Below are 27,484 nucleotides of genomic sequence, written 5' to 3'. Positions count from 1 at the left end.
TTTTGTCGCATCTGATAAATAATTTATGAGTTATTTAAGGGTTGAATGAGGATTTTCCAAATCCTTTTCAAGCCCTCGCGGTGCAGATCCTCGGGCCCCTGTAAGAGAGACCTTTTCATGAATCGTCTCCCTTCCTCTTCCTCTTCCTCTTCCTCCCATCTCCACCCCCTGCTCCTCCAGGCGGAGCAACAAGGAGATCGTGTGCGTGACGCCGGCGGGGCAGGTCTCAGGCACCACCCCGGTCATGGTGGACATCAACGCCGCCGAGCTGAGGAACCCGGAGGTCAAGTTCAACTACTCGGACGACCCCACCATCCTCAAGATCGAGCCCGACTGGAGCATCGCCAGGTGAGGACGCCACCACGCTCACCTGAACGTGCTCCCTTTGCATGAAGGCGGAGGAGGTTTCTGAGAAGCTTAACGACTGCACGGTTGATTCACCCTCTCTGTCGCATGCATGGTGCAGGTCAACCCTGACAGTGGTTTAAGGTTAATAACGGAGGTGATATCGGTATAAATCTGTGTATTATAAGTTCTGCTGCCCCTTATTATTGCTAATTCCACCAGATTACATTGTAAAATGTCGTCTGATTATTTAATTATCGATGACTTCATGATCTGCAATCCTGCATGATGTGCTGCTATAGCACAGATCCATCAATACATTATTAATACCTGGCTGTTAATGCCCTGTTTTCAAGGTGCATAGGCAACCAAACTGAAATATGAACTCCATAACATATATATAAATATACGTTAATGTTTGATTCTGCAAAGATTCTCCCCGACTGAGTCTGGGAGGAGAAGAAAAAAATCATTCTTCTGCATTTTCACACAGTTTTTCTTTTCAAAAGTGAAGCTTCGAGAGCAGGAAGGATGCTCCTGCAGCAGCGCTCCGCTACAGTTGATGAGTTGCAGCAGAGATGTTTCTGTAAATATGACTTGACTTATTGAAATGAGACGACATACCCACAGGAAGGTTTCCTGAGCAAACACACGCTGTGTTGTGGAGGAAAAAAAAACAGAAAAGCTTGGAGCTAGCGAGAGCTAATGGGCTCACTCGCATGACCTAGAAACTCTAGAAACACACACACACACACACACACACACACACTCTGTTGACTGTCTCATTTACTTCAAAAGTATCATTCCAGGAAGACGTTGTGAGTTATTTTCACAGTAGGTTTTTATGTATAATTCTCCAAAACGAGCTCGTATTCAAATATGTGAGAATCCCTCAAAATGGCCAGCGATGAACAAAAAGAAACGCATTACTCTCTCATGTCAAAGTCAAACTCTCTTCTCCTTCGGTCCAACTCTGTCGATGCTAAGTGACTTTAAAAGAACCTCTCCACCTCCTGCAGACATTTCATTGAGAAGGAGAACATCTCTCTGGTTGTGTAATTGTCGTAACTGAGTATTATTCCAGGTTCATCACCTCTTAGCTTTAGCTAAGCATTAGCTTTCATAAAAAAAAAAACACCGGCAGAGCCTCTAACATTCACGTCAGAGAGCTTTCTTCCCATCACTTGAGCAATGACACTGAACATGCTCTTTTTTTGGGTGAATCATGGCCGTGTGAGTCGCAGCGATCCACCAGCTGGATGTGTGGCTGGCTGTTTGTGCTCGAGGTGACTCATGCCGGCACTCCAGCTTCGAGCTTCTTTCCCCGCTCCAGTTTTTAGCTCGTACGGAGACTTATTTAGCTGCTGTCACAGCGCCTCACGTCACATAAAGTTCAGCCTCTCGGGCCGGCGGAGGCTGTCGCGGAGGCATCGCGGGACGCTCGCCCGTACTACCGGCGCCGCGGCCGGTCGGCGCCACGCAGACCCCGAATAGGTCGCGGGTGCAAAGGTCGCACAAGATGTCAGATCACTGACGTTCGCTGGGTGAATCTCATGCTTAGAAATACTGCAGTGCAACTTTAACACACTACACATGACCCCTGGCTTTGGGTGCAGAGGAGAGGAGAGGCCAAGCGCTTCGGCTCTCAGGAGTCATGCCACACTCTCCCTCGCGCTCCCCTCCGGCCTCCATATTGGTTTAAGGCGGCGTGTAGCTGCCATGCCAGGGCTGCAGCGTGTCTGTCGTTGGGCTACTGTGGCAGGTTGTAGCTGCAGCGCTAGCTGAGCGGCGTCTGCGCTGTGGCCCTGCAGGACCAAAGGAGTTCAGCAGGAGTTGCACGCTCATGTCATTGTTTTAATGTCCCCAGTGCTGCTGGGTAATCGTGTGTGTCCTGATGTCTTTACAACAACCGTTTCTGTTTAAGCGGAGGGACCATGTTGACCATAACCGGAACCAATCTGGCCACCATCAAGGAGCCCAGAATGAGAGCCAAGTACGGAGCTGCCAAGTCCGAGAATGTAAGTGGTCGGATCCAGACGCCCACACACACACTTTGTATTGACAAAACAGGAAAAGCGGCGACTTGACTTGGCAAGGGAGACGAATATAGACACACAGGTGTCTCTGTCTGCTCTGCCTCCGTCTCCCTCTCTGTGGAAACACAACACACACACACACACACACTCCTGGGACACACACACACCTGACCCGGCGGTCAACCAGCCAAGGGCCCGTTTTCTGTTTGTTTTTGATGTTGAATTTCCTTTTAGCAGTTTAACCTTTGAAATGTCAACCAGCAATAAAGCGTCTGTGCCCCCCCCCCCCCCCCCCCCCCCTCCCTCCTCACCTGGCACCACGGGGCTCAGCTAACCTTTCTCTCGCTCCCGGCTGCAAGTAAAAATATCCCTCCTGCTTTCCTTTGTCAACCTCTCCGCAGTCATTTCTGATTCTGCTCCGTTAATGTTTCTGTTGACCTATAAACACACTTTTGTTTTTTGCCTTTTGTGCTTTGACACGGCGCCCGTGTGTGTGTGTGTGTGTGTGTGTCGGTACGTGACATACAGGACATAATGTATGGCTCTAACGCGCCGCCACACAGCTACTCGTAGCTCTTTAGCGGCGCGGCGCTCCCGCTAGCGGCTCCTGGCTGACCTCTCCTGTTCCTCGGCGAGTCATTACAGTCTAATTTGTTCCTCGGTGACTGATTGGAGTGTGCAACCCCACGGGGGGGTTTCCAGATAATATCAACACTGATTACAACACTGATGTTATTAAGCCAGCCTCTTGCTCGTTATGTCATTACAGAGACGCTTAATCACTCGCGTCACATGACCCCGTCCATGTGTTTTTCATTACGTGTTGGTTAGCACAATCTTTTTGAGTTATTGTTTTAAAATGTGCTTTATTAAAATGACTGCAAACAGTGTAAAGGAGGTTAAAACGTCACCGTATCAAACTTATTTCAGATCTTAATCATTAAACTGTGGAGCGAGTGTTGTCTCCAGACCTCTTTTCCCTGTTTGAGTCATTGTAGGAACCCCAAATTAATTCCAATACTTGTGTTTATTGTATGTATTTGTTCAGCAAAGTCTTGGGAAAAAAATGTATATCTGCACAAAAAAATCCCTTTTAAAAGATATTTTGATGGTAACTATGAACATCCAGCATGATATGAGCCAGATTCCCCAAAAAGCCTCCTGGAGCGTCAATAAGACACCTTTATGGAAAGATTAGGACCTAAAGAATCAGAATCTGCAACAATAATCACAATAAAACAAAGACTTGTCCTGTTAGGAAGGAGATTCAGTCAAAAAACTGTGTCGTTCAGTTCAAAAATGAGAAAATATTACGTATGTTATGCCAAAAGTTTGTCTGAATGGGGCATGCTGGGTATTAAAATGGGCGCGGGAGGATTTTCACACAGTTTCCAGAAGGTTGAAGCATCTTCTCTCCCCCGTCCTCTCGCCTCCAGAACTGCACGGTGGTCAACAACACCGTGATGGTGTGTCTGGCGCCGTCCGTGGCGGCGTCCGACCGAGGCTTCCTGGAGTCGGGCAGCAGCCCCGACGAGATCGGCTTCGTCATGGACGACGTGCGCTCGGTGCTGGTGGTCAACCAGACGTTCGGCTACCACCCGGACCCCGTGTTCGAGCCGCTGAGCCCCTCGGGCCTGCTGGAGCTGAAGCCCAGCTCGCCGCTCATCCTCAAGGTGAGGCTCCTCGTGCGCTCGGCATCACGCCGGCTTCACGCCGGCCTCGCCGCTGTTGACGCTTTGCGTCCATCGCATCCTCTCTCTTCGTCCTCGCTGGACTTTTCTTCCTTTTGTTGGTTTTGTTTTCAGTTTCCACTCTCTCGTCTTCTTCCTCCGGCTCTACCTTCCTCCTCTCTTTGAGTCTCCTCCTCTTTTTGTCTTCTCCTTCCTCTAAGTCTTCTCCTCTCTTTATGTCTTCTCTCTTTGAGTCTTCTTCTCTTTGAGTCTCCTCCTCTCTTTGTGTCTTCTCTCTTTGAGTCTTCTTCTCTCTTTGAGTCTTTTTCTCTCTTTAAGTCTTCTCTCTTTGTGTCTTCTCTCTTTGAGTCTTCTTCTCTCTTTGTGTCTTCTTCTCTCTTTGAGTCTTCTCTCTTTCTGTCTTCTCCTTTTGAGTCTTTTCTCTTTGAGTCTCCTCCTCTCTTTGTGTCTTCTTCTCTCTTTGTGTCTTCTTCTCTCTTTGTGTCTTCTTCTCTCTTTGTGTCTTCTTCTCTCTTTGTGTCTTCTTCTCTCTTTGTGTCTTCTTCTCTCTTTGTGTCTTCTTCTCTCTTTGTGTCTTCTTCTCTCTTTGAGTCTCCTCCTCTCTTTGTGTCTTCTTCTCTCTTTGTGTCTTCTTCTCTCTTTGTGTCTTCTTCTCTCTTTGTGTCTTCTTCTCTCTTTGTGTCTTCTTCTCTCTTTGAGTCTTCTTCTCTCTTTGAGTCTTCTCTCTCTGTGTCTTCTCTCTTTGTGTCTGCTTCTCTCTTTGAGTCTTCTCTCTTTGTGTCTGCTTCTCTCTTTGAGTCTTCTCTCTTTGAGTCTTCTCTCTTTGTGTCTTCTTCTCTCTTTGAGTCTTCTTCTCTCTTTGAGTCTTCTCTCTTTGTGTCTTCTCTCTTTGTGTCTGCTTCTCTCTTTGAGTCTTCTTCTCTCTTTGAGTCTTCTCTCTTTGTGTCTTCTCTCTTTGTGTCTTCTCTCTTTGAGTCTTCTTCTCTTTCAGTTTTCTTCTCTCTTTGAGTCTTCATCTCTCTTTGAGTCTTCTTCTCTCTTTGAGTCTTCTCTCTTTGTGTCTTCTCTTTTTGTGTCTGCTTCTCTTTTTGTGTCTGCTTCTCTCTTTGTGTCTTCTCTCTTTGTGTCTTCTCTCTTTGTGTCTTCTTCTCTCTTTGTGTCTTCTCCTCTCTTTGAGTCTTCTCCTCTCTTTGAGTCTTCTCCTCTCTTTGAGTCTTCTAAACATCGTTACTGTTCCTGTCTCCGTCTCTTGCGTCTCCTTTCACATGGTCTCTCCTCTCCCAGTAGACCAGGCATTGGGAGAGTTATACATCTGAGTAAAGATGTCAGGTTGCAGTTTTTGGTGGTTTTGCATCAAAGCTTTTGACTCTGTTGAGGAAAATAATTGTCTTGAATCTCACGAGGACTGCAGGACAGCAGAAGGTGAGCTGAGTGTTAGCGTACCAGAGATGTTGAGTCCTGTAAGCGGCATTAAGAGCTCCATCTCACATATAACAACTTTCTTAATGCTGCAGACCTCAGTCAGCTGACAACAAGCCGGCTCGCTCCAGACATCCTGTACAGAAGGTTGTTTCCTTCCTTCCTCCTGTGACTCCTGTTCCTCTATCAGATGCGCCTCAACCTTGAAAGATGATGTTCCTTCGTCTGCGCTCTCCGTTGGGGTTTGGAGACCTTCAAGGAATAAAAAAGTCTCTTCCTCCACGGCCCCCTTTTTTAAAATCAGCTGCAAAGGAAAGTCATGTTTATAAAGTGGAGCCATGCGCTCTGCCACGCCACCTGCTCAGGGTTTTATCAGATGTCGTGTGAAGACTTCACAGCCGTGTTTAGAGGAGCAGGACGCCTTCATGAACGTCCCGCCCACGCTGGCTTTTGTCATTTCACCTCTCCCCTTGAGCTCCAGAGCCGCAGGAGAGAGAGAGGAGACGGTCACCAATTTCATGGAAAACAAAAGGCCTTTTCTGTCTCTCGGCCAATCAGGGTGGAGGTTTAGAAAGGAAGACTGGTGCCTTCCCTCCTCTGTGACTTTAAATATCGTTCTCTAATGAGCAGCTCTGATTGCCCCCGTCGTGCTCCGGGTGCAGAGTTGCAGAAATAAGCAGAACAGCAACGGCATCCTGTTAAATAATTGCGGAGAAATTAGACATCGAGATTTTAAAGCAATTATTTCCTCCCGCTCGCAGCAAAGCACGGTGAGGAGGAGAAGAAGAGATGTGCAGAATGATTGTGCACTTCCTCTCAAGTCTCTGGACACCAGCTGATCATCTCGTCTCTTATTGACTAAAATATTGCAAGTTGTGTTGAACTCCAGAGCGACAGCAAAGCGTTTGTGAGGAAGAGCAGAGCGAGCAGGTTTCTCATGTCGTGGTCGGGTCTGTGCAGCTGCTGTGGCTACCTGCAGTTTAAAGTCCTGCGGCAGCACACCTGATGGACACCTGATGGACACCTGGCAGCCAATCAGAAACGAGCATGTTTTCTTTTGTCCGTGGATCCGTTTGCGTTCATTCTCTGTGATTATTGTTGTGTTTGTGTGGAGATCGTAAGTAACTAAAGTGTGTGTGTGTGTGTGTGTGTGTGTGTGTGTGTGTGTGTGCGCGTGTGTGTGTGTGCTTCCAGGGCCGTAACCTGATCCCCGTAGCTCCAGGAAACACGAGGCTGAACTACACGGTGCTGATCGGGGAGACGCCGTGCGTCCTCACGCTGTCTGAGAGCCAGCTGCTGTGCGAGTGGCCCAACCTGACCGGAGAGCACAAAGTCACCGTGAGTACGACTCTGGACGCCGTTTTCACACTGAACAAACTCCCACTCCATGAGCGCTGGACCCGACCCGCGTGAGGCCCACAGAGCTCCTCGTCCCACCTCTGGAGCATCCGTCCTTCACGTCCCTTTGAGCCGCTCGTCTTCCTCAGAGCGGTTTCCGCTGTGCTATTCATCCCCCCTCTTTATGTCAAATCCACTTCCTGCCTTTTTTTTATTCATTCATCTCATTCTTTTCTCCCCATCCATCAGACCTAAATCTCTTTAATTACTCTAGATTTCTCGTCCCCATTCATATAGCTGCGAGCGCACACACACACACACACACACACACACACACACACACACACACATCCTGCCTCTCGCACCGTTGGCACTGTTTGTGACTGTATTTACGTCTTAGGAGCTTTTGATGGGTCTCTTTTGGCCGGCGTCCTCCTCGGGATTTGAACAGTATTGATATTCAATAGACACCAAAAAAAATGGCTGGTGGGCGTGAGAGGTCTGTGTCTATTTTTACCCTCCTCCTCTTCCTCCTCCTCCTCCTCCTCCTCATTTGGTATTTCATACGCGTAAGCCAGTTGAAGAAGGAATAAAAGAAGGAAGAAAAAAACATATCCCGATGATTTTTTTTTTCTTATTCATGTGTTCTGCAAGCCAGAACTGTTGTGATGTGATATGGCTGAAAGTCAGATGTGTGACTGTGTACTTGTTTCTGTGGTTGAAGCGGCGGCCCGGGGGCCCAGATGTTGCCTCCCACAGCCCAGATACAAAGGGTTTGGGGAGTTTTTGGCGTGCTCGTGGCTCAACACGACACAGCTCGGTTTGTCAGAATAAACGCAGGAGAGGATTTAGCACTGGCACCTTGCACGGGGTTGTTTTCCAGCAATTTTAGGATTTAAAGTGGTTGTGGCTAAATGCAGGCCTGAACGTCTCATTTTTATTTTATTCCATGAAACCAGAAATGAAAATCTGGAGCTTCAGCTTGGACCCCTGCTGCAAACACTCCCACTGGTTCTTCTTTTTTTAAGCGTAGTCTCAAGATAGTGCACCTCCCTGTGTGTGTGTGTGTGTGTGTGTGCAGGTGCGCGTCGGAGGCTTCGAGTACTCGCCCGGGACGCTGCAGATCTACTCGGACAGCCTGCTCACGCTGCCCGCCATCATTGGCATCGGCGGCGGCGGCGGCCTGCTCCTGCTCGTCATCATCGTGGTGCTCATCGCTTACAAGAGGAAGTCGCGGGACGCCGACCGCACGCTGAAGCGTCTGCAGCTGCAGATGGACAACCTGGAGTCCAGGGTGGCGCTGGAGTGCAAGGAGGGTGAGTTATGACACCACGAGAGACTTAGAAGTGACTTACATTGTGCTTGTAGTTCCTCTTCATGTTTTCTCTTCATCTTTTTTTATGCAAATAACTCCCATTGCCCCCGAATAACCGAGCTCCACAACTCCCAATCAATGTGTCCGATCCATTTCTTTCTCTTTCACCATCTTCCTCTCCGTCCCCCTCGCTGCCAACTGCCCCCCTGCTGTTAGGTGGCAGCAGTGTGTGTGTGTGTGTGTGTGTGTGTGTGTGTGTGTGTGTGTGTGTGTGTGTGTTGGTGTGTTTCCAGAGGAGTTCTTTGATGTGAACCAGCCACCAGATGTTGTCTCTCCTCCCCGTGAGAGAGCGGCCTGGCTGCTCCTCCGCCTCCAGAGGGAGGTGGAGGTTAGATGGAGGCGGGTCGCCGAGGAGGGACAGTGAGGCGCCGTAAAGGGGGCGGGGCTTAGGCAGAGAGACTCGACATTAGCATATATTTATTTGGATCCAGTGAGAGTCTACTGACGCTGTGGCGGGTTTGTCTGGCGAGAGGAGGAGAGAGAAGCAGAACAGTGACGAACGAAAGAGTCTGAGGATCTTCAACCTCACATGTCACCACGTAAAGTCAGACGAGGGGGTTCACAGCTCGACGTCAGGGGAAGATGATGGAGTGAATGCAAGAGATGGAGAGATCCTGACTCCCTGGAAACTGACGGCCGTGATTAGAAATGGCGACACACAATCACACGTGCAGTCTACACACATGCGGTCGCAGCCAGTGGGTCAAGCCGTGATTGGCTGGAGCGCGGCGAGGAGTCCGGGTGCCCGACCCCGTCTGTCCCCCGACTGTCACCGCCGTCTGGAAGACGACAACAGGATGGATGGAGGGAGAGGGACGGGGCGAGGGAGACAAATAAGGAAGGCGACTTGTGAGAGGAGGGAGGGAGGGAGGACTTAAGAAGGATGGATTGGAAGATTAGAAGAAGGTGGGAAACAAAAGGGTAAGCATTAAGTACTAAAGAATAGGACTTTTCAAAAGGAGAGAGATAAGGAAACTGATATGAGGATACAGGGAGATAATGCTGGATGTAAGAGGACAACACGGAGTGAAAAGAAGGGAAGCGATCAGAATATTAGAGAGGTGGAGTAAACCCCTTTTTTCCATCAAAGAGAAGGGCAAACAGGAATATAGCAGATAAGTACAAATATTGAATATGTAGAAGAGACGACGTGCAGCAGGGATTAGACCAGAGAGACGGATTAAAGATGCAGAGAGAGATGGATGGCACGAGAGAGCCACACTAACAGAAAGATGGAGGGATGGAGCGGAGGAGAAGGGGAGAGAGGTGACCTCTAAGATGTCACTTTGAAGGGAAGGAAGGGAGGAAAAGAGGGATAGGAAGAGAGGGATGGGGTGACACGAGCCATCTGTTAGTCTGGGCTTTGGTTCGGTATTTGTTTGGGTTGTGTATCCATGTGTTGGTGTGTTTTGGATGACACTGTAGGGCACACACACACACACACACACACACACACACACACACACAGTCGAGTTAAAGCTGTATGTTTCCTCCTCGAGGGAGTTTTGTATTTGTAAAATAGAATCAAGGCGTTACAGCAAAACACACATGCAGCAGTGGATGGATGTGATCCCATTTGTTCCCTGTAGATGTGACTCTGGAGGACGGAGAGTGGGGTCACAACACACACTCACAACACACACTCACACACAGCACACACACACTCACAACACACACACACTCACGGGGATGGAAAACGTGTAAAAACACTGACACACGCACTCACATTAATCATCTGGGCACTCTGTGTTCAGCTGTGGGGCAAGACAGGTGTGTGTGTGTGTGTGTGTGTGTGTGTGTGTGTGTGTGTGTGTGTGTGTGTGTGTGTGTGTGGTGTATGTCACAAGCTCCTGTTCCTGTGTACTTCCATCCTGAACTCCCCTCCAGCCACCAAGTAGCACAACTCCCTCTCTCTCTCTCATCCCTCCTCTCTCTCTCTCTCATCCCTCCTCTCTCTCTCTCTCCTCCCTCCCTCTCTCATCGTAGAGCGATCACATGGTGAGCGATCACCTTCTCCACACGCCTCCATCTCTTCCTCTCTTGCCTCTTTCCTCTAAAGTCCTTTCAGTAGATCTTATTGGTTGAATAGTGAGAGTCCAGATAAAAACCGGCTCCAGAGTTTATTTCAACTTTTACTTGTGTTATAAGTTAGATTCTCTTCCATTCTTCTCTTCTTTGTTTCCTCTGAACGGGGTAGTTGTGTGTTTTTCAGTGTGTTGAGCAGTGTGACAGACCCGCACGCCGAGCCGCTGGCTGTGTTCGCCTCAACGCTGCTAACAGTGCTAACGGCTGCTAACAGTGCTAACGGCTGCTAACAGTGCTAACGGCTGCTAACAGTGCTAACGGCTGATAACAGTGCTAACGGCTCTGCTAACAGTGCTAATGGCTCTGATAACAGTGCTGCTAACGGCTAAAGTTTTCTGGGTGGTACTCAAATATAGCAATGAAAAATATATATATATATATATATATATATATATATATATATATATATATATATATATATATATATATATATGCTGGTTCTTCTGTCTCATCTACTGTAGGTAATATACTCCAGATGGATAAGTACCTCATTAAAAGTCAAAGCACCCAAACTATCTCTTTAATGTTTGACGTCTGAATTTAACAATTCTCTGGGAAGAAAAATATGATATAATAATGCAAATTAGAAATTGGAGAATTATTAATAATTCTGAACTTTTACCTCTTAATAAATGTTTTTTTGCAACGCCTTGATGGTGTTTCAAGCTAAATAATTTCCAAACATCCCGAGAAATCCATCCTTAAAGTGATGCATTGTCCACCAATGGCGGCGGTGGTTTTATTTGGGATGCATAAGGAGTGAGACGGTCCTCGGGCTCAAACAGAAAGCTGAAGCTTTCCCCGCAGTATTCAGCGCTCATGTTGCATCTGTGTGTGTCGCAGCCTTCGCCGAGCTGCAGACGGACATCCACGAGCTCACGCAGGAGCTGGACGGAGCCGGGATCCCCTTCCTGGACTACCGCACCTACGCCATGAGAGTCCTCTTCCCGGGGATAGAGGACCATCCTGTGCTCAAGGAGATGGAGGTACGGGTCAGTAGAGAGCGCTTCACCCATATTCTCTCACACACACACGGGAAAACATTCACGCATACGTCTAGTGGAGGTTTCTGTTCTGACCTGCAAGTCCAGAGGAGTGATAGGAAACATTAAGAGCTCCAAACATGTGACGCAGTACAGATGAGATGTTTGAGAGACTGACTGTGAGATCAGAACCTCCATGAAATCAGAGGAGAACTATCTGAATGTGTCCACCCAACATCTCTCGTCTCCAGTCGAGGCAGAAGAGGCTTCCAGACAAAAGTAGTGCAGGAAAAAACTCACTTTGATGAGCGAGTCTGAGGGCAGGCTGGAGTTTGATGTAATGCAGCGAAGGGATGGATCTTCTTTGGGGAGCGAGCAAAGTTCCAGCCCCACTAAGACTTGGTGGAAGTGCTAGATTGCCTCTACAGGATCCAGCCTGTCTGAGGCTTCACAGAAAGCAATGTTCACACGTCCGATGAAGCCTCTCTCTCCCTCCAAGAGGAAACACTCTGGCTCGCATGAAGCCGGCTGCGTGGACGCTGCCTCCATCGTTCCTCTGTATGCATCACACACTGACATGCATGTGTGTGTGTGTGTTGGCGGCTGCAGGAGGTGGAGTGTGTGTGTGTGGGGGGGGTGTATCTGCGGTATCTGCTCGCGCCATCCGCTGTATTCCAAAGGGATAGTGTAGCGCGACATTGGATTTTCATTTGTATGGCCCAGGCAATCACAGGCCACAGTAGTGCGCTGGCAAGCAGATCAATTTCTTATTACAGCATGAAGCTCACATTCTCACTTCAAGCCTCCGTTTCTCCCCCTCAGAGGGGGGAGACCTGGGAGGGCGGGGGGGTGAAGGGACAATGAGAGGGAGAACGAGTGGAAACCCCAAAAGCCTTGTTCTATGGATGCAGCCGTCAGATTTGTAGATGAATATGTTGTGAGTGTTTGTGGCGCTTTTTTAATGTGCCCTTCATCTAATATTCCTCATTCTCACTCATACTCATGAATCAATTTCTCAATTTGAACTCACACCTTCCTCTTCATCCTGATCTCGACCTTTTTTATCGGCCACTGCTTCACCCTCTTCTCTCATTCCCTCCCGCTAATATTCTGCCCTTTCTCCTCTCTCTGACGCCTCCTTCCTTTCACTTCTCGTTCTGTCTTCCTCCGCTTCCTTTTCTCTACTTTTCCCTCCACCCTTCCATCCCTCTTCCTCCTCATCATCACCTCCGTGCCCTCCTCCTCCACCCCTCCAGGTTCCCGCCAACACGGAGAAGGCCCTGACGCTGTTCGGCCAGCTGCTGACCAAGAAGCACTTCCTCCTGACCTTCATCCGCACCTTGGAGGCGCAGCGGTCCTTCTCCATGCGGGACCGGGGCAACGTGGCGTCGCTCATCATGACGGCGCTGCAGGGGGAGATGGAGTACGCCACGGGCGTCCTCAAGCAGCTCCTGTCCGACCTCATCGACAAAAACCTGGAGAGCAAGAACCACCCGAAGCTGTTACTCAGGAGGTACGGCGACGCGGAGGGACACACAAACATGTCACACGGTTCCCCCACTGGGGGTTCAGGTGGGAGGTTACGTCGCTTTTGTTTATCGCGCTTCTCGCCCTTGAGGAGAGGAACCCCACTGACAGAGGGCACAAACAACTAGAAAGGAAAACAACTTTATACTTGTTGTTCCTGATTGTGTCTTCATGCACATGCAAACTTAAGCAGAAGCTTATTATCATGCAAAAGTAGGAAGAGGAATGATGCAAAAATGATAGAAAATCTGTGATTTTCAAGTGCCGAGTTGTTTGTTGTGCAGCTTTTAGAGGCCTGTGTGACGTTATGCATCGCTATCTCAACCTTGTCCCTGTCAGAGAGGATTACACCCCCGAGCACACACACACACACACACACACACACACACACACACACACACACACACACACACACACTCCCAGTGGAGCTGCAGCCACACACTCCCCCATCCTCTCTCACCCCACACACTGCGAGAAAGGTAGAGAGGGGAAAGGTAGGAAGGGAAACAAGAGGAGGATTTACAAGCGAGAGAGTGAGGGATGGAGGGAGAGAATGGATTGAAAGGAGAACGAGAGGAAGGTGGAGGGAGGCGGAGGTGATTGACAGGAAGAGAGGGCAACATGTCTGCAGGGAGACTCGGGCTGAAAGCGATGGAAGGAGAAACACGGGGGAGAGAGAAGAAGGAAAAACAGAAAAGATGGAGGCCGATGTGGTGAGGATGAGGAGGAAGAAGGAGCTCCAGCAGACAGACAGACAGACGGGGAAAGATACACGTATTTAAGGAAAGACACAATTAAAGAAATGGCCTGTCTCCAAATAAATTAGAATTAGACATTAAATGATAAAAAATGTTTTTTTTTCCTCTCCCCCTTCTCCTCTGAGAGATATTTAATTAAAAATCTAATCAAATAAATGACTCTCAGCCAGTGTGGCGGTGTGAAGCCTTTTCCAATCCCCTCTCGGGGCGCGCGGTCACAACACGCCGTCCCTGCTAACCACACTAGCCTCGGGAGCCCGCGTTAATAAGCTTGGCAATTATTACACAGAGTTCACCCTGGTTTGGTCTTTTTCCTGCAATAGATAGACTCTCGGATGTTTTGTTTTTTAATATTTAGACGCGCGCACAGAAAAGCAAAAGGCTTGATCGTCTGCTCCCGGTGGAGACGTCACACTCATCGCCTGTGTTGGGCCTCCGCGTGGTGCGTGAACACGTGTGCAATGAGTCCGTGTTCCCGTCCGCCCACCGCCCCGTCCGGACACGGCCAGAAGCGTGTTCTGTCCAGGCGTGTTCGCCTCCGTCGTCCTCCATCTCCTTCCCCGCTCCCCGAGTCGCCTCGTATTTCATCCGCTGCGTTTTGCTGACAGCCATGAAAAGAGAAAACTGCTCCACATACATCAAAGAGGAGTCAGCCGGCGAGCGTAGGAGTCCACGTCTCGCTGCTGCTGCTGCTGCTACGGGCCCTCGCTGATGTTGGCCTACTTTCCCTTTTTATTTCCTTACTACTGCTCGTTTGTGAGGAGGGAAAAAATGAATTCCTGCGCAAAAAGTTGGTCAGAAAATCTATAATTCCTGCCTCCCTTCACCTCTTTACGCGCGGCGCCTCGCTAATGACACGGAGACTAATGTTTACGCGCCGCGTGGTGGGAACGTGGCCCAGTTAGACTCCCAGTAACCCGGCAGAAGCCCCTCCCCCCCCTCTCCATTCATCCAGATAATGAAGCGGCGTCTCTGCTTCTTCCTAATGTGAAAAGGAGGGATGGAGGGAAGCGAGGAGGTAAATGTGAGGGCGATGACGGAGGAGAGAGATAATCGCTCCCCTCCGCGTCCCGTTAGCGCCGCTCTCCCTTTCAGCTGTTGAGCAAATTAGACGCAATAAGTCCGTTAATTACAAATGCCTTTTAATTGCTCTGTTTTCATTCGCCGCCTGTTGGAGCGCGCGGCTTTTTCTTTTTCTTCTCGAGAGCGCGCACGTGCGGAGGTTCCCCTCATTACACGGCAGGTTTGTGATTAACGAGAGAAGTTAGGGAATTATACTAATTGCTGTATTTCTAATGAAGACGAGTGGGTTGGCTTGAAGGGAGGAAGGGGGGGGGGGGGGGGTGAAACAATGAAAGAAATGGAGGGGTTTGTTTTTGCAGAGTTAATTTGTTTGCATGTGACGCTGCTGGGGGAGTGGAGGGTTGAAGGCTCGCCGCGTGGCGGCTGATAGCGCCGCTGTTCTCTTTGATGTGCGAGCGCGTCCTGAACGCTAACCCCCCCACCCTGCAATGAAAGTGTTGGTTTATGCCCAGAGATCGGAGCCGTGGGGGGGCTCGACACGGGGCTCCAGAAGCTCCTGGGGTCGTGTGCAGAGGGCTGTGTGCTGCTTGAAGGAGGTCTTCCTCCTCCTCTTCCTCCTCTCTCATGTTCTGTTTCTGTTCTCCCTCTCCCGCCCTTCACCGGCTCCTCTCTCTTCCTCTTCATCGCTCTCACAGGACGGAGTCGGTCGCTGAAAAGATGCTCACCAACTGGTTCACCTTCCTGCTTTACAAGTTCCTCAAGGTAAAATCGCCTCTCACACACACACACACACACACACAGGTGCGGCGTTAGATAAGCCCGGCAGCAGCTACCTGTCCCGTTCCTTTCATGTGCTCATCTCTCCGTTCTCAGAATTGAGGAAACGTTCGTCTGAGGTTCGGTTCAGTCGCAGCCGGTCGTGTTGTTGTGATGCAATGACCCGTCCTCTCTTTGTCCCTCACTGGAATCGCTTTACAGCTGCGTGTGTGTGTGTGTGTGTGTGTGTGTGTGTGTGTGTGTGTGTGTGTGTGTGTGTGTGTGTGTGTGTGTGTGTGTCTTCAGAGCTGAGGGCTCAGCATAAGAGGAAAGCAGAGATCTTACACAAAAGCATTCTCTCATTCCTCCGTCTGTCTCCACGTCCGGATGTTTTCTTTCTCTTTTTGAATTCTTCCCCCTCTGATATGGAATCAGAGCGACTTATTGAGGCTTAAACTGTGCTAAATGCTTGTTTCCACACACACACACACACACACACACACACACACACACACACACACACACACACACACACACACACACATTCTCTAAATTCAAACATTGCTGCAGCTAATCAGTTAGCAGCGGAGCCCCCGGGGGTCCCAGCTAACATCTGTGTGTGTGTTTTGGCTGTGTGTGTGTGTGTGTGTGTGTGTGTGTATGGGTGATTGTGTTCTGGCTCAAGACAGAGGAGTCTTTTCCAGGGAATCTATAACCAAAGCTGCTTTTATAAACTTTAGACGAGACAAACGCGACGGAGAGAGGACGGAAAAGGATGTCGAATTAAAAACCTGGACGAAGACTGCGAGGCGAAGAGAGGGGAGAGGGATGAGTTTGTGTAGCTTTGTACCTTCTTTGCTTTTCAGGGGTCACAGGAGAGAAAGGTACACTTTTAAAGATTCACCCAGGTGTGAATAGAGACGGGGAAAGGTCAAGTAGAAAGAAGGAATAGAAGACGCTTTTACCGACCAGAGAGAACAGGAACAAGAAAATAAAAAGCTTTTATCCATTTCCCTGTTTGGCTCATGGACCTGAGCACTGACTTGTGTGAGCGAGGAGGTCACATGGTCTGCTCCAGACGTGCAGTGCTGCTCCAGGTGAAATTGCAGATGGCTGTTTTAGGATGCTCTACGTCAACGTCATCCTTACAACATCATCAGAGGAACAGAAGCGATGCGTCCTCGCGGGTTGAACAGGATGCTGGAGTAGAAGAGCTAAAGGTGCATCTGGCGTGACGCTCTGATGAACACGGTCCATCAGGAGACAGAGGGGCGGAGCCAGTTTCTACACCGCTGCACAGAGAGGATGTCAGCGCGTGTGTGTGTGTGTGTGTGTGTGTGTTCTCCATGGGAAGCATCTGACAGCTCACCAAGATGACTGACAGGTGACGCATGAGCACGCCGGGCTGAAGGGCGGCGGGCGGGGCGTCCACAGCTCGTCCTCCGGCTCCCCCGAGCTCGTGAAACTGCGGTGACGGCGATGTCGGCCGCCATCTTACTCCCGTTGATCCGTAAAGATGGCCGCTGGAGAGAGCGGAGGGGAGTTCAGTCAGCAGCCGAACCCTCCGCTCCGGCCCCGTTAAGGAGGACGCTGTCCGAGCTGCAGCGCTCGCTTGCAGACCGGCAGGAGGAGGGAAGAGCGACGGCGCCCAGCGTCCCAGAGCTCGTTGGCTGGTTGACACGTCTCACACACCAAAGTGCTTCTCCAAGCGTTTTCCACCCCTCAGTCGTTAACCTTCTATTAACTCCTCCATCAATTGCCACTCGTTCACACTCGCGGGCTCTATGATTCCTCTCCTTCCTGCTCACTCACTTACACGCACACACACACACACACACACACACAGATTTACAAAGGGTGTTTTTCCCCAAAGAAGAGACACTGGGGAGAGGATGGAGTGTGTATGGGAGAGGGAGAAAAATGGTGTGTGTTGTTTTCTGTCAGTTCTCAGCGCTATTAGCCGGCGCAGGCCGCGGCCTCGTCCTCTCCGGCGCCGCCTGTGGTCGCTTACGGAAGATTAAAATATAATTGGAGTTACTGAGCAAAGCTATGCACTTTTTTTTTTTGCTGTTGTGCACTTTTTTGTGGGTAAAGTTTGTGTTTATAGTACGCATTTTAACAATCTGTCTTCCTCTCCTTTTACTTCTCTTTGAATCCTGCTTCCTGCTTCCTGCCTCCTGCCTCCTGCCTCCTGCTTCCTGCGTCCTTCCCTCGCTCTGGTCCTGGTTGCAGGAGTGCGCCGGCGAGCCTCTCTTCATGCTGTACTGCGCCATGAAGCAGCAGATGGAGAAGGGGCCGATAGACTCCATCACGGGAGAGGCCCGCTACTCCCTCAGCGAGGACAAACTCATCCGGCAGCAGATCGACTACAAGACTCTGGTCAGTGCGCCGACGAGCGCAGACAACAGACGCACACACACCTTTCACACAGCACATTGACGTGGATTTAAGAAATGTTTTGTGGCCAGTGTTCTTGGAAAGAGACCATTTTGCAGTTGTTGGCAACATGTATAATCTGCAACTTCACCAATAGAAGCTTTAATTCTGATGAAACACTTTTAATAGTAATAAAGAGCTGCATGTGCACTGTTGTCGTGGTTGAATATTGACTCTGAAGTGCAGTATGAAGTGTTAGCTTGCAGGGTGCACGCTTCCTCACTCCCATAGTAAACGCTTCCTGACTTCTCGGGCTGAATGTGACCTCTTGACCTCTGCAGACGCTGCACTGTGTGAACCCGGAGAACGAGAACGCCCCGGAGGTGACGGTGAAGAGCCTGAACTGCGACACGGTGACGCAGGTGAAGGAGAAGCTGCTGGACGCCGTGTACAAGGGCACGCCGTACTCCCAGAGACCCAAGGCCTCGGATATGGACCTGGGTGAGACACACACACACACACATCACACACACACACACACACACACACCTCGTATGCACTGCCTGCACAGGTGCGTTGCCACAGGGGGGGAAGAGGGAATCGCTCGAGGGCTCTGTGAAACAGTCGGGGAGCTCTGGAGAAGAGAAGTGATGCTTTCTACCATTTTAATTCCTACTCTGCCTCCTTTGTCACGGCGTCTTTTTTGTGATTCATGTCACATTTCTCTGTATTTCCTCGTGTGAACGCGTCACACACGACCTGACCTGTCCCCTTGTGTGTGTGTGTGTGTGTGTGTGGCAGAGTGGCGGCAGGGGAGGATGGCTCGCATCATCCTCCAGGACGAAGACGTCACAACCAAGATCGACAACGACTGGAAGAGACTCAACACCTTGGCTCACTACCAGGTACTCCAACACAAAGCCCACAATGCCTCTGTTCATCCTAAACGCCTGTATTAACTAACATCTTTAGAGTTATGGTTGTATGATGTCTTCCACACCCAGTAGAGTGAGTGTGTGTGTGTGTGTGTGTGTGTGTGTGGTTGGACTGTGATGATGCTAACCGCTAATGAAACTGTGCTGCAGGTGACGGACGGCTCCGTGATCGCTCTGGTGCCCAAACAGAACTCAGCCTACAACATCTCAAACTCCTCCACGTTCACCAAGTCCCTCAGCAGATACGGTACGTGTGTGTGTGTGTGTGTGTGTGTGTGTGTGTGTGCAGGTGTGTGTCCTAATTTCATGTATGCATTTTTAACAAGATAAGGGTTCATGAACTGGTGGACTTCTCGGTGCCTCGTCCTTTAAACCTTCATGTTCATGATCCGTTTAAGCTGAAACAAATCAAATATCTACACGAGAGGCTTCGTGACCTTTAAGCTAATGGACCTTTGTTGGTCTGCTCCCATCACGCGTTCCACAGAGCAGAGACGCGTTGTTGTTGTTATTGACGTGCTCTTTGTTGTGGTTTGGTGATGACGTAGTAAAGTGTAGAGAAATCCATCTGTAACTGAATCTGATGAATGACACAAAGAAAAGAGCGTAGCTTCACAGCAGGAGGAGCATCAGGGTCACGGGGAGGGAGGGAGGGAGGGAGGGAGGGAGGAGGGAGGGAGGGAGGGAGGGAAGGAAGGAGAGGGAAGGAAGGAGGGAGAGAAGTAAGGAAACAAGGAAGGAACTAAGCAAGCAAGAAAGGAGGGAGGGAAAGAGGGAGCGAGAGAGGGAGGCGGGGAAGGAAGCAAGAAAGGAAGGAGGGAGGGAAGGAAGCAAGAAAGGAAGGAGGGAGGGAAGGAAGCAAGAAAGGAGGGAGGGAGGGAGAGAAGTAAGGAAGCAAGGAGAGAGGGAGGGGAGGAAGGAAGGATGGAAGAAGGGAGGGAGGGAGGGAGGGAATCAAGCAAGCAAGTAAGGAAGGAAGCAAGAAAGGAAGGAAGGAGGCAGGGAGGGAGGGAGAGAGGGAGGAAAGCAAGCAAGAAAGGAAGGAAGAAAGGTGGGAGGGAAGTAAGGAAGAAAGGAAGCAAGAAAGGAGGGAGGGAATCAAGCAAGTAAGGAAGGAAGCAAGAAAGAAAGGAAGGAAGGAGGCAGGGAGGGAGGGAGCAAGGGAGAGAGGGGGGAAGTATGCAAGCAAGTAGGAAGCAAGAAAGGAAGTAAAGAGGGAGGGAGGGAGCGAAGGAAGGAAGCAAGAACGAAAGAAAGGAGGGAGGGAGGGACGGAGGGAAGCATCCTCCGTCTGCTGAGACGGATGCTAATACTAATGTTCCAAACCACAACTGTGTCTGCTCTTCCTTCTCCTCCTCTTCCTCCTCCTCCTCCTCCTCCTCTTCCTCTTCCTCCTTCCAGAGAGCATGCTGCGGACGGCCAGCAGCCCGGACAGCCTGCGCTCCAGGACGCCCATGATCACGCCCGACCTGGAGAGCGGCACCAAGCTGTGGCACCTGGTGAAGAACCACGACCACTCGGACCAGAGGGAGGGCGACCGAGGGAGCAAGATGGTCTCTGAGATCTACCTGACCAGACTGCTGGCCACCAAGGTAGCACACACACACACACACACACACACACATTGAAAAAGCCACCGCAGCACATCCGTGTGAAGGAGGCCACGCCCCCAGCAGCCTCCACCCCTGACCTTTTGTGTGGCCGCGGTCTCACAGCTCGTTAACATTTCTCATAACCTTTCCCACAAAGACACACATATGCACAGGAATTAGCGTCCGTGTCTTAATTAGGAGGTTGACCTTTTGTCCATTGAGCTGTTTGCTCGGCGTTATTGGGCCTGTGCTCGTGGCCTCGGGGCGCCGGCCTGTGATCATTACTCGCCAGACTCCTCCACGTCCTCCGGGCCGCTCTGGACGCCGCGCTCAGGGTTTCCACCGCGGCGCGTCTTCAGACCAGGATCTGAAAGGTTACTCGCAGTCGGCTGTGTGTGTCCACGGGGTCGAGCTGAGCTTGAGGAGCAGCATTTAGCACATGGAGACGACCGCATGCTCCGACGGGAGAGGTTTGTTAGACTGTCGATGTTTATCCAGTAAACCACATCAACATCTTACCTACAGCACCATGAATCAGATTAGCATAGCATAAAAAGCATATAAAGATAATATATCTGATAGTTAATGATTGGAATCTGAATTTCTCTCAGAAATCTTGGTTTGTTTTTCGCCTTATTAACTAAAAACACTTCAAGCATCCAGGATGTGAAGAGAAGCTCCGGCAGCAACAGGAGAGGAGTCCTAATTACACTGGAGTCCACAGGAAGTTGACAGCTCTTCCTGTTCATCCTGCCACACCCTATACACAGAAAGCACATGGACTCCATCTTGCACGCTCCTGCACAATGCACACGAACAGATAGTTTATGAACACAAACACACAGCGACGGCCTACAGTCGACTAATTGTTTCCAGGCTTTTGCTCTCATTTGCGAGCGCTAACTACCTCGGTGACTCGGCTCCAGACGATACTCCCCCTCCCTCCATCTTTCACTCATTAGCTCCAGATTTCCATCCCTCCAGCTCCAGGTGGGAAAGTGCAAGGTTAGCGGCATCAACGCCGCCTCGATGGGGAAATGATTAACATGCGAGCCGGGGGAAGAGGACGGAGGGGAAGAGGACGGAGGGGAAGAGGACGGAGGGGAAGAGGACGGAGGGGAAGAGGACGGAGGGGAAGAGGGCGGAGGGGAAGAGGACGGAGGGGAAGAGGGGAAGAGGGCGGAGGGGAACTCTGAGCGCTGCAGTTTATTCTTCTTTATTCCGGCCCCCGCAGCGCTGCATGTTGAGCTGAGGTGTGACCGAGTGCAACGCCGTGAATCTAACTTCTGGCTGCTTTTAAGAAGGTTTTGTAGAAAGGTGGCCTGGATGCTGCAACGCTGAATTGTTTTCAGCCGAAGAGGAATGTGTGAGGATTCAGGTGTGTGATAACTGAAGAGCAGTTTACCTAAAATACTGAAGAACACTCGTCACACACTCGACCCAAAACGCTGCCGCGCTAACAGCAGAGCGCCGTCCTCCTCTAGGAGACATTGAACTGATGCGTCTTCTCCCGCTGGAGGAGGTTGAATGTGCACAGCGACTGAACCGGGTTTGTTCTCCTGCTCAGGGAACGCTGCAGAAGTTCGTGGACGACCTGTTCGAGACCATCTTCAGCACGGCGCACCGAGGGAGCGCCCTGCCCCTCGCCATCAAGTACATGTTCGACTTCCTGGACGAGCAGGCGGACAAACACTCCATATCAGACTCTGACGTGCGGCACACCTGGAAGAGCAACTGGTGAGTGTGTGTGTGCTGGCAGTGAGTGTGTGTGTGTGTGGCGTTGGTGTCTCTGGTCTCGGTGTGTGACACCTTCAGTCCTCCTGACCTCCATCTCTCTCCTTCCTCCCAGTCTTCCTCTGCGGTTCTGGGTCAACGTGATCAAGAACCCTCAGTTTGTGTTCGACATCCATAAGAACAGCATCACGGACGCCTGCCTGTCCGTGGTGGCTCAGACCTTCATGGACTCCTGCTCCACCTCAGAGCACAAGCTGGGGAAGGACTCTCCCTCCAACAAGCTGCTCTACGCCAAGGACATCCCCAACTACAAGAACTGGGTGGAGAGGTACGCCGACGCCCTTTGGTTCCCTCTTCAAGCTGTTTTAAATGTAACGTCAACACCTGAACTGTTCGTCTCTCTCTCTCCAGGTACTACTCTGACATCTCCAGGATGCCGGCCATCAGTGACCAGGACATGAGCGCCTACCTGGCGGAGCAGTCGCGCCTCCACGCCAACCAGTTCAACAGCATGTCGGCGCTCAACGAGATCTACTCCTACATCGTCAAGTACAAGGACGAGGTGAGGCGCTCATGGAGCTGTGGTCCAACGCTGGAGTCCAGCAGTGTTGAGTCTCATTGTTCTGCTGGAAAAGAAACCGAAAGCAGATGAATTCTGTTCCAGTTTTAAACTGAGATCAGTTGTTGGAGACTTCATCCTGGTCACTTAAAGGCTTTATGACATCATTTTGACGCCTGATTTTTCTCTTCATGGTTCGCATCAGTCTCGACCAGCCAGGTGACACGTTGGTCGCCTCGTTTGAGGAAAATGGCCTCAGCTGTTAAAAATGGAAGCTTGTGGCATCGTGACACTGACCAATCTCATCTTCATCCTCTCCCTCCTCTTCCTCCTCTCCGTTCTCTCCCTCCACCTCTTCCTCCTCTCCCTCCTTCTCCTCTTCCTCCTCATCTTCCTCCGTCCTCTCCCTCCTCTCCCTCTTCTCCCTCTTCCTCCTCTCTGTTCTCTCCTCCTTCCTCTCCCTCATCTTCTCACTCTTCCTCCTCTTCCTCCTCTCTCTCCTCTCCATCCTCTCCGTTCTCTCCCTCCTCTCCCTCCTCTCCCTCTCCTCCCTTCTCTCCCTCCTCTCCCTCTTCTCCCTCTCCCTCTTCCTCCTCTCTCTCCCTCTTCTCCCTCTTCCTCCTCTCTGTTCTCTCCTCCTTCCTCTCCCTCATCTTCTCACTCTCCCTCCTCTCCTTCCTCTCCCTCTCCTCTTCCTCCTCAGATCTTGTCGGCGTTGGAGCGTGACGAGCAGGCGAGGAGGCAGCGGCTGAGGAGCAAGCTGGAGCAGGTCATCGACACGATGGCGCTGAGCAGCTGAGGACCGTCCGGCGGCCTGCAGCTCCTCCTCTTCCTCACTCCTCCTCTCCATCCGTCTCCCTCCGTCGCTCCTCTCACCCGGACAACAAACACAACTCCAACCCCCCGACCGCACCGCGGACCAAACGGACCATAGACTGCAGGACGGGGGGGAGGGGTTTCGGCAGAGAGGGGCGGGGCCTGTGTACGCTCCCATGTGTATGTGTGTGTTTGTCTGCCGCCCCGTACGGTGTGTGTGTGGGCTCCGGACGTCTTCGCACACGGAGGGAGCGTGTCACCTGACAGCATTTGGTTATTGTGGATGTCGGTGTTTGTCGTTTAGCTCGGTTTTGATTTCAGGAGTTCAGTCGCGACGACGCGACGGTCAGGACAGAACCGGAGGAAGCCGGGAAGAAAACTCCACGTGCGGCGCCACCGGCAGGACGGACCAATCCGCGGCGAGCCGACGGAGAAGAGGCTCTCCGGGTCATGTGACTCCCAACGGGCGTCACGGTTTTAAAGGATGTTTTCTTTTTGTATAGATGTAATCAACTGCCCTCTCCGGCCTCTCGCCACTTGTATTACTGCTGAATTTGCACAATTTACAGAAACGTTACAAAGGAAGAAGATAGAGATATTATATAGAAACACAGTTTTTAAAGAAAGATTAGGGGCGAAGACATGTTTTTGGTTGTTTTTCATTTTCATTTTTAAACCGACAAATAATACAAACAACACCAATAAAACATGATTTGATATTTGAAGTAGAAAAGAAGAAGAAAAAAAACTACGTGGACTAAAAAAAAAAGAAAAAGAAACGTAAAAAAAGTCGTACTGTGCCATGTTTTCTTTGAATGTTGTTTAGTGCAAAGACATTTTGTTAGATGGGCTGTGCTGCGTGTGGTTTTAAATATGAACACGTGACTGAAGAGAGCAGCGGCCGTCTACAGACCCTGACGACGCCGAAGACGCTGTCGCTTCAATTCAATCAGTGCAATCTTTTGGTTTTCACACAACCAAACACACACACACACACACACACTCTCTCCCGGCCGGTTCTGTCCAGGAAGTGACAGTCGAGTGGATCACGTGATCCTAACTGAACAATGAAGTATAGATACATTGCACTACCTTACTGCGTAGACTGAGGGTCACGCGTGACCTGCGCGTGACCTGCGTGTTACCTGCGTGTGCGTTCGTCCCGTCGGCGGCGCTGAGGTCGGGTAGAGCTTAGCTGAGCCCTTTAGTCGTGAAACAAAGTGCTTTCAGCCTGCAGACACTTTGTGTTCTTCCTTGTTTTCTGCTCCATGTTAACAACCAGACGAGGAGGATGTTCATGGTGTTTCTCTCCACCTGTAACCGTCTGCTGGAGGCGGGGTTAGCTTTTTGTTCATGGAGCCTCTGGAAAGATGGAGCGGTGAGACGGCGTTCATGACTCCTCCCTCGGCTTGTTTTCATCACGGCTCTGAGGAGGATTTCTGTGTTACTTTTCTTTTCTTGAAGTCGGGGGTTTTGACTTTGTGGTGAGACATTTTTTTTTTCCATTATTTTTCTTCTGCTTGCCGAGAAAACCAAACTGTGGTCCGTATGATGTTTTTGTTGATGTTTTCATTTGTAAATTGTATACTTTTTTTTTTCATGAACAAAAAGCTGTTTGCCTTTTTTTTTGTAATCAGGTTGTTGTTGTTGTTTTGTCTTTTTATTTTGTGACATGTAAATTGTACAGTTGACGGTACACATGGAAGACGAAGCTCTCTTCGCTTCGCCGGAAGTTGAAGTCCTGGCGCGACCTCGAGGTCGACGTTCCCGCCCTGGAGCATCAGAGCGACCTCGTCGGTGTCTCTGTGATGGAAATGTGACTCGCTGCTTTCACTCTTGTGTCAAACATTTTTTTTCTATCAAACATTAGGGCTGTCATTTGATGCTGATCATGAATGCTGTGCTGCCCATTTGTACGCCGGGTTCCTTAAACAGACCAAACCCTCTCCCATGCAGGAGTAGTGAGCGCACCTCCCACACACACACACACACACACACACGTGTGGTTTCCATGTCTGAGACGTTGCTGTCTGCAGCTGCATCATGAGCCTCCTCGGTGAAGCTAGCGGGTCGGCTCAGACCGGAGGAAGGACGCACATCTTCTGTTAGAATCATCAATATTACAGAAAGTACTGCAGCACACGCCGGGTCCACATGCAATGTGATGTTCCTGTCCGGTGTGCAGCTTCCTGCAGCATCGGTACGTGTCGGTGCTCTTACTGTCCACCTCGTGCTGAGTGCGGTGGCCTCGCCCGGCCAGACGAAGGCCGAGGGAGGGCGCCGTGCCCAGCGCGTGGTCTGTCAGGCTTCTTGTTTTTGTAAAAAGACACTTAAACATTCTGAACTCATTCTCAGGTTCGCGCTGCGTCGGTGTGGTTGGTGGTTGTTGAGGGGGTTGGTTGGGCGGAGGCGGCGCCGCTCCGGTGAGTGATGGAGGGCTCGTGGTGGTTGTTGTGCAGGCGGTGTACGGCGTGAGTGTCCGGTGTCATCAGGAGGAAGCTGAGGGAAGAGAGACGCTGGTTTCATGCCGTCAGAAGAAGCGCTGAGTCAGCACTAAGTCATGTTTCTTCTGCTTACTCACACGTTGACCGTTCAGACACATCGTGGTTGAATCAAATGCAACTCCTGGAACATTCTGTTGTTTTAGTTTTTTTTCTTGATGGATGTTACATTGAATCCAAGAGAATGCAAAGCAAATGAATCTCAGACAGACGGCAAAGGAATTTTAATACAATAACTGATTCTTTCTCAGAGTTTCAGACTTGAAGCGACTGTCACACGTTTGCAGGTTAACATTCATTCTGTAAATATTCTGTTATTTCCTATTTTGCAGATTTACTACTTGTAAATAAACACGCATCAAGGAGAGATTAAACATTTTTTGCTAAATAAAATGTGGCTTGAGATTTCTATTCAATGATTTGTGCAGTTTTTATGAATGTATGGAGGAAGTAGTAGTTATGCAGGTTCGTTAATGTTTTATTTAATATACAGGGAAATGTATGGAAGCCCATAAATAATTATGAGATAATAGTCAAAATTATGAGATAAAAGGTCATAATGAGAAAAAGAAAAATAAGTCATGAGATAAAAAGTCATAATTATGAGATAATAAAATTGAAATGATGAAATAAAGTCAATATGAGATAAAAAGTCATGAAATAAAGTCGAAATTATGAGATAATGACTTTATCTAAATAATTTCGACTTTATTATCTCATAATAATGCCTTTTTATCTCATAATTGTGTCTTAATTGTTTTTGTGGTGGAAATGGGCTTCCATAAAAATGCTCTACTGCAGCTCTATAATCCCACACCTTAATCTGGCTTCGGCTACTAATTTGTCCAAATATGTTTTGTTTGTTTTTCTCCTCTTGCAGTTCCCTTTCATAAATTGTCCTCTGTGTGTGTGTGTGTGTGTGGGTGTGTGTGTGTGTGTGTGTGTGTGCATGATTCCTATTTACCATCCACACACAGACCCGTTCACACCACAGTGTCAGATTAAAGATGCATCTTCAGAAAAGAGTAACAACATTCGGACAAAGCAAAAAAACGCTCTTTGAACTAGCGAGCTCGCTAACAATTAGCATTTAGCTCTCTCTCTTGGGACAAATTCACATAGTTATAGAAATTGTGTCTTTTAAACGTTCTGTCTCGTGTGGAGCGACACCAACAGCTCGCTGTGCAGCTAGCTGCGCTTTAAAACTCAGAAAAGTTGCCCTCAACTCTATGAAGTGCTGCAGGAATGAGTCCTGAAACCAGACGCAGGTTGTCAGTGAGGTTTCACTCATCTGTGATTAACACAAGCTGAAGAGACGCCGTTGTCTTGTTCTACATATGAAGTAGTCATGAATTTCAAAGCTATTAAGTGGAAAGAAGTGGATGCTAACTCGCGGCTAAATGAGCCTCAATGAGAGTCACAAACCTTCCATCCATTGTGAAGATGTTGCTGAACAAGTGTAAATATATTAAACGTGTTTGAGCTCGAGGGAAGCGGCACGACGCCCGAGGCCGCCAGCAGAGCCTCGTCCTCCATGAAGCTCTCTGTGCTCGATCAGCCAATCAGCTGATCAATGAGCTGATATTGCAGCTCCTCGTCTCCCTGCCTCTCATAACAGGAGCGCCATCATTCATC

At 49.8% G+C, this 27,484-nt stretch overlaps 1 protein-coding gene across 2 annotated transcripts in view; it reads left to right on the top strand.

The window, feature by feature from the left end:
• The window catches only part of plxna1b (plexin A1b), a 164,034-nt gene extending 137,792 nt beyond the window's left edge, over window positions 1-26,242 (top strand). The window contains exons 16-32 of one of the 2 annotated variants that reach the window (XM_068593452.1): window positions 181-348; window positions 2,270-2,363; window positions 3,818-4,054; window positions 6,686-6,829; window positions 7,911-8,145; window positions 11,133-11,275; window positions 12,529-12,785; window positions 15,276-15,342; window positions 17,569-17,715; window positions 18,054-18,213; window positions 18,514-18,617; window positions 18,798-18,894; window positions 20,049-20,239; window positions 21,807-21,976; window positions 22,089-22,301; window positions 22,385-22,535; window positions 23,236-26,242. In XM_068593452.1, the coding sequence (XP_068449553.1) occupies window positions 181-348; window positions 2,270-2,363; window positions 3,818-4,054; window positions 6,686-6,829; window positions 7,911-8,145; window positions 11,133-11,275; window positions 12,529-12,785; window positions 15,276-15,342; window positions 17,569-17,715; window positions 18,054-18,213; window positions 18,514-18,617; window positions 18,798-18,894; window positions 20,049-20,239; window positions 21,807-21,976; window positions 22,089-22,301; window positions 22,385-22,535; window positions 23,236-23,331 (2,674 nt within the window). In that variant the 3' untranslated portion in view covers window positions 23,332-26,242. Of the gene's footprint in view, window positions 1-180; window positions 349-2,269; window positions 2,364-3,817; window positions 4,055-6,685; window positions 6,830-7,910; window positions 8,146-11,132; window positions 11,282-12,528; window positions 12,786-15,275; window positions 15,343-17,568; window positions 17,716-18,053; window positions 18,214-18,513; window positions 18,618-18,797; window positions 18,895-20,048; window positions 20,240-21,806; window positions 21,977-22,088; window positions 22,302-22,384; window positions 22,536-23,235 lie in introns of both variants that reach the window. The other variant, XM_068593451.1, reaches the window with a different exon arrangement.
• The last annotated feature ends 1,242 nt before the right edge of the window (window positions 26,243-27,484 follow it).

This window comes from Clinocottus analis, unplaced genomic scaffold (genome assembly GCF_023055335.1).
Source record: "Clinocottus analis isolate CAN_PGR_092001 unplaced genomic scaffold, fCliAna1.0.p SCAF_3, whole genome shotgun sequence".
Classification (NCBI taxonomy): Eukaryota; Metazoa; Chordata; class Actinopteri; order Perciformes; family Cottidae; genus Clinocottus; species Clinocottus analis.
This window is presented reverse-complemented; position numbering and strand designations above follow the sequence as displayed.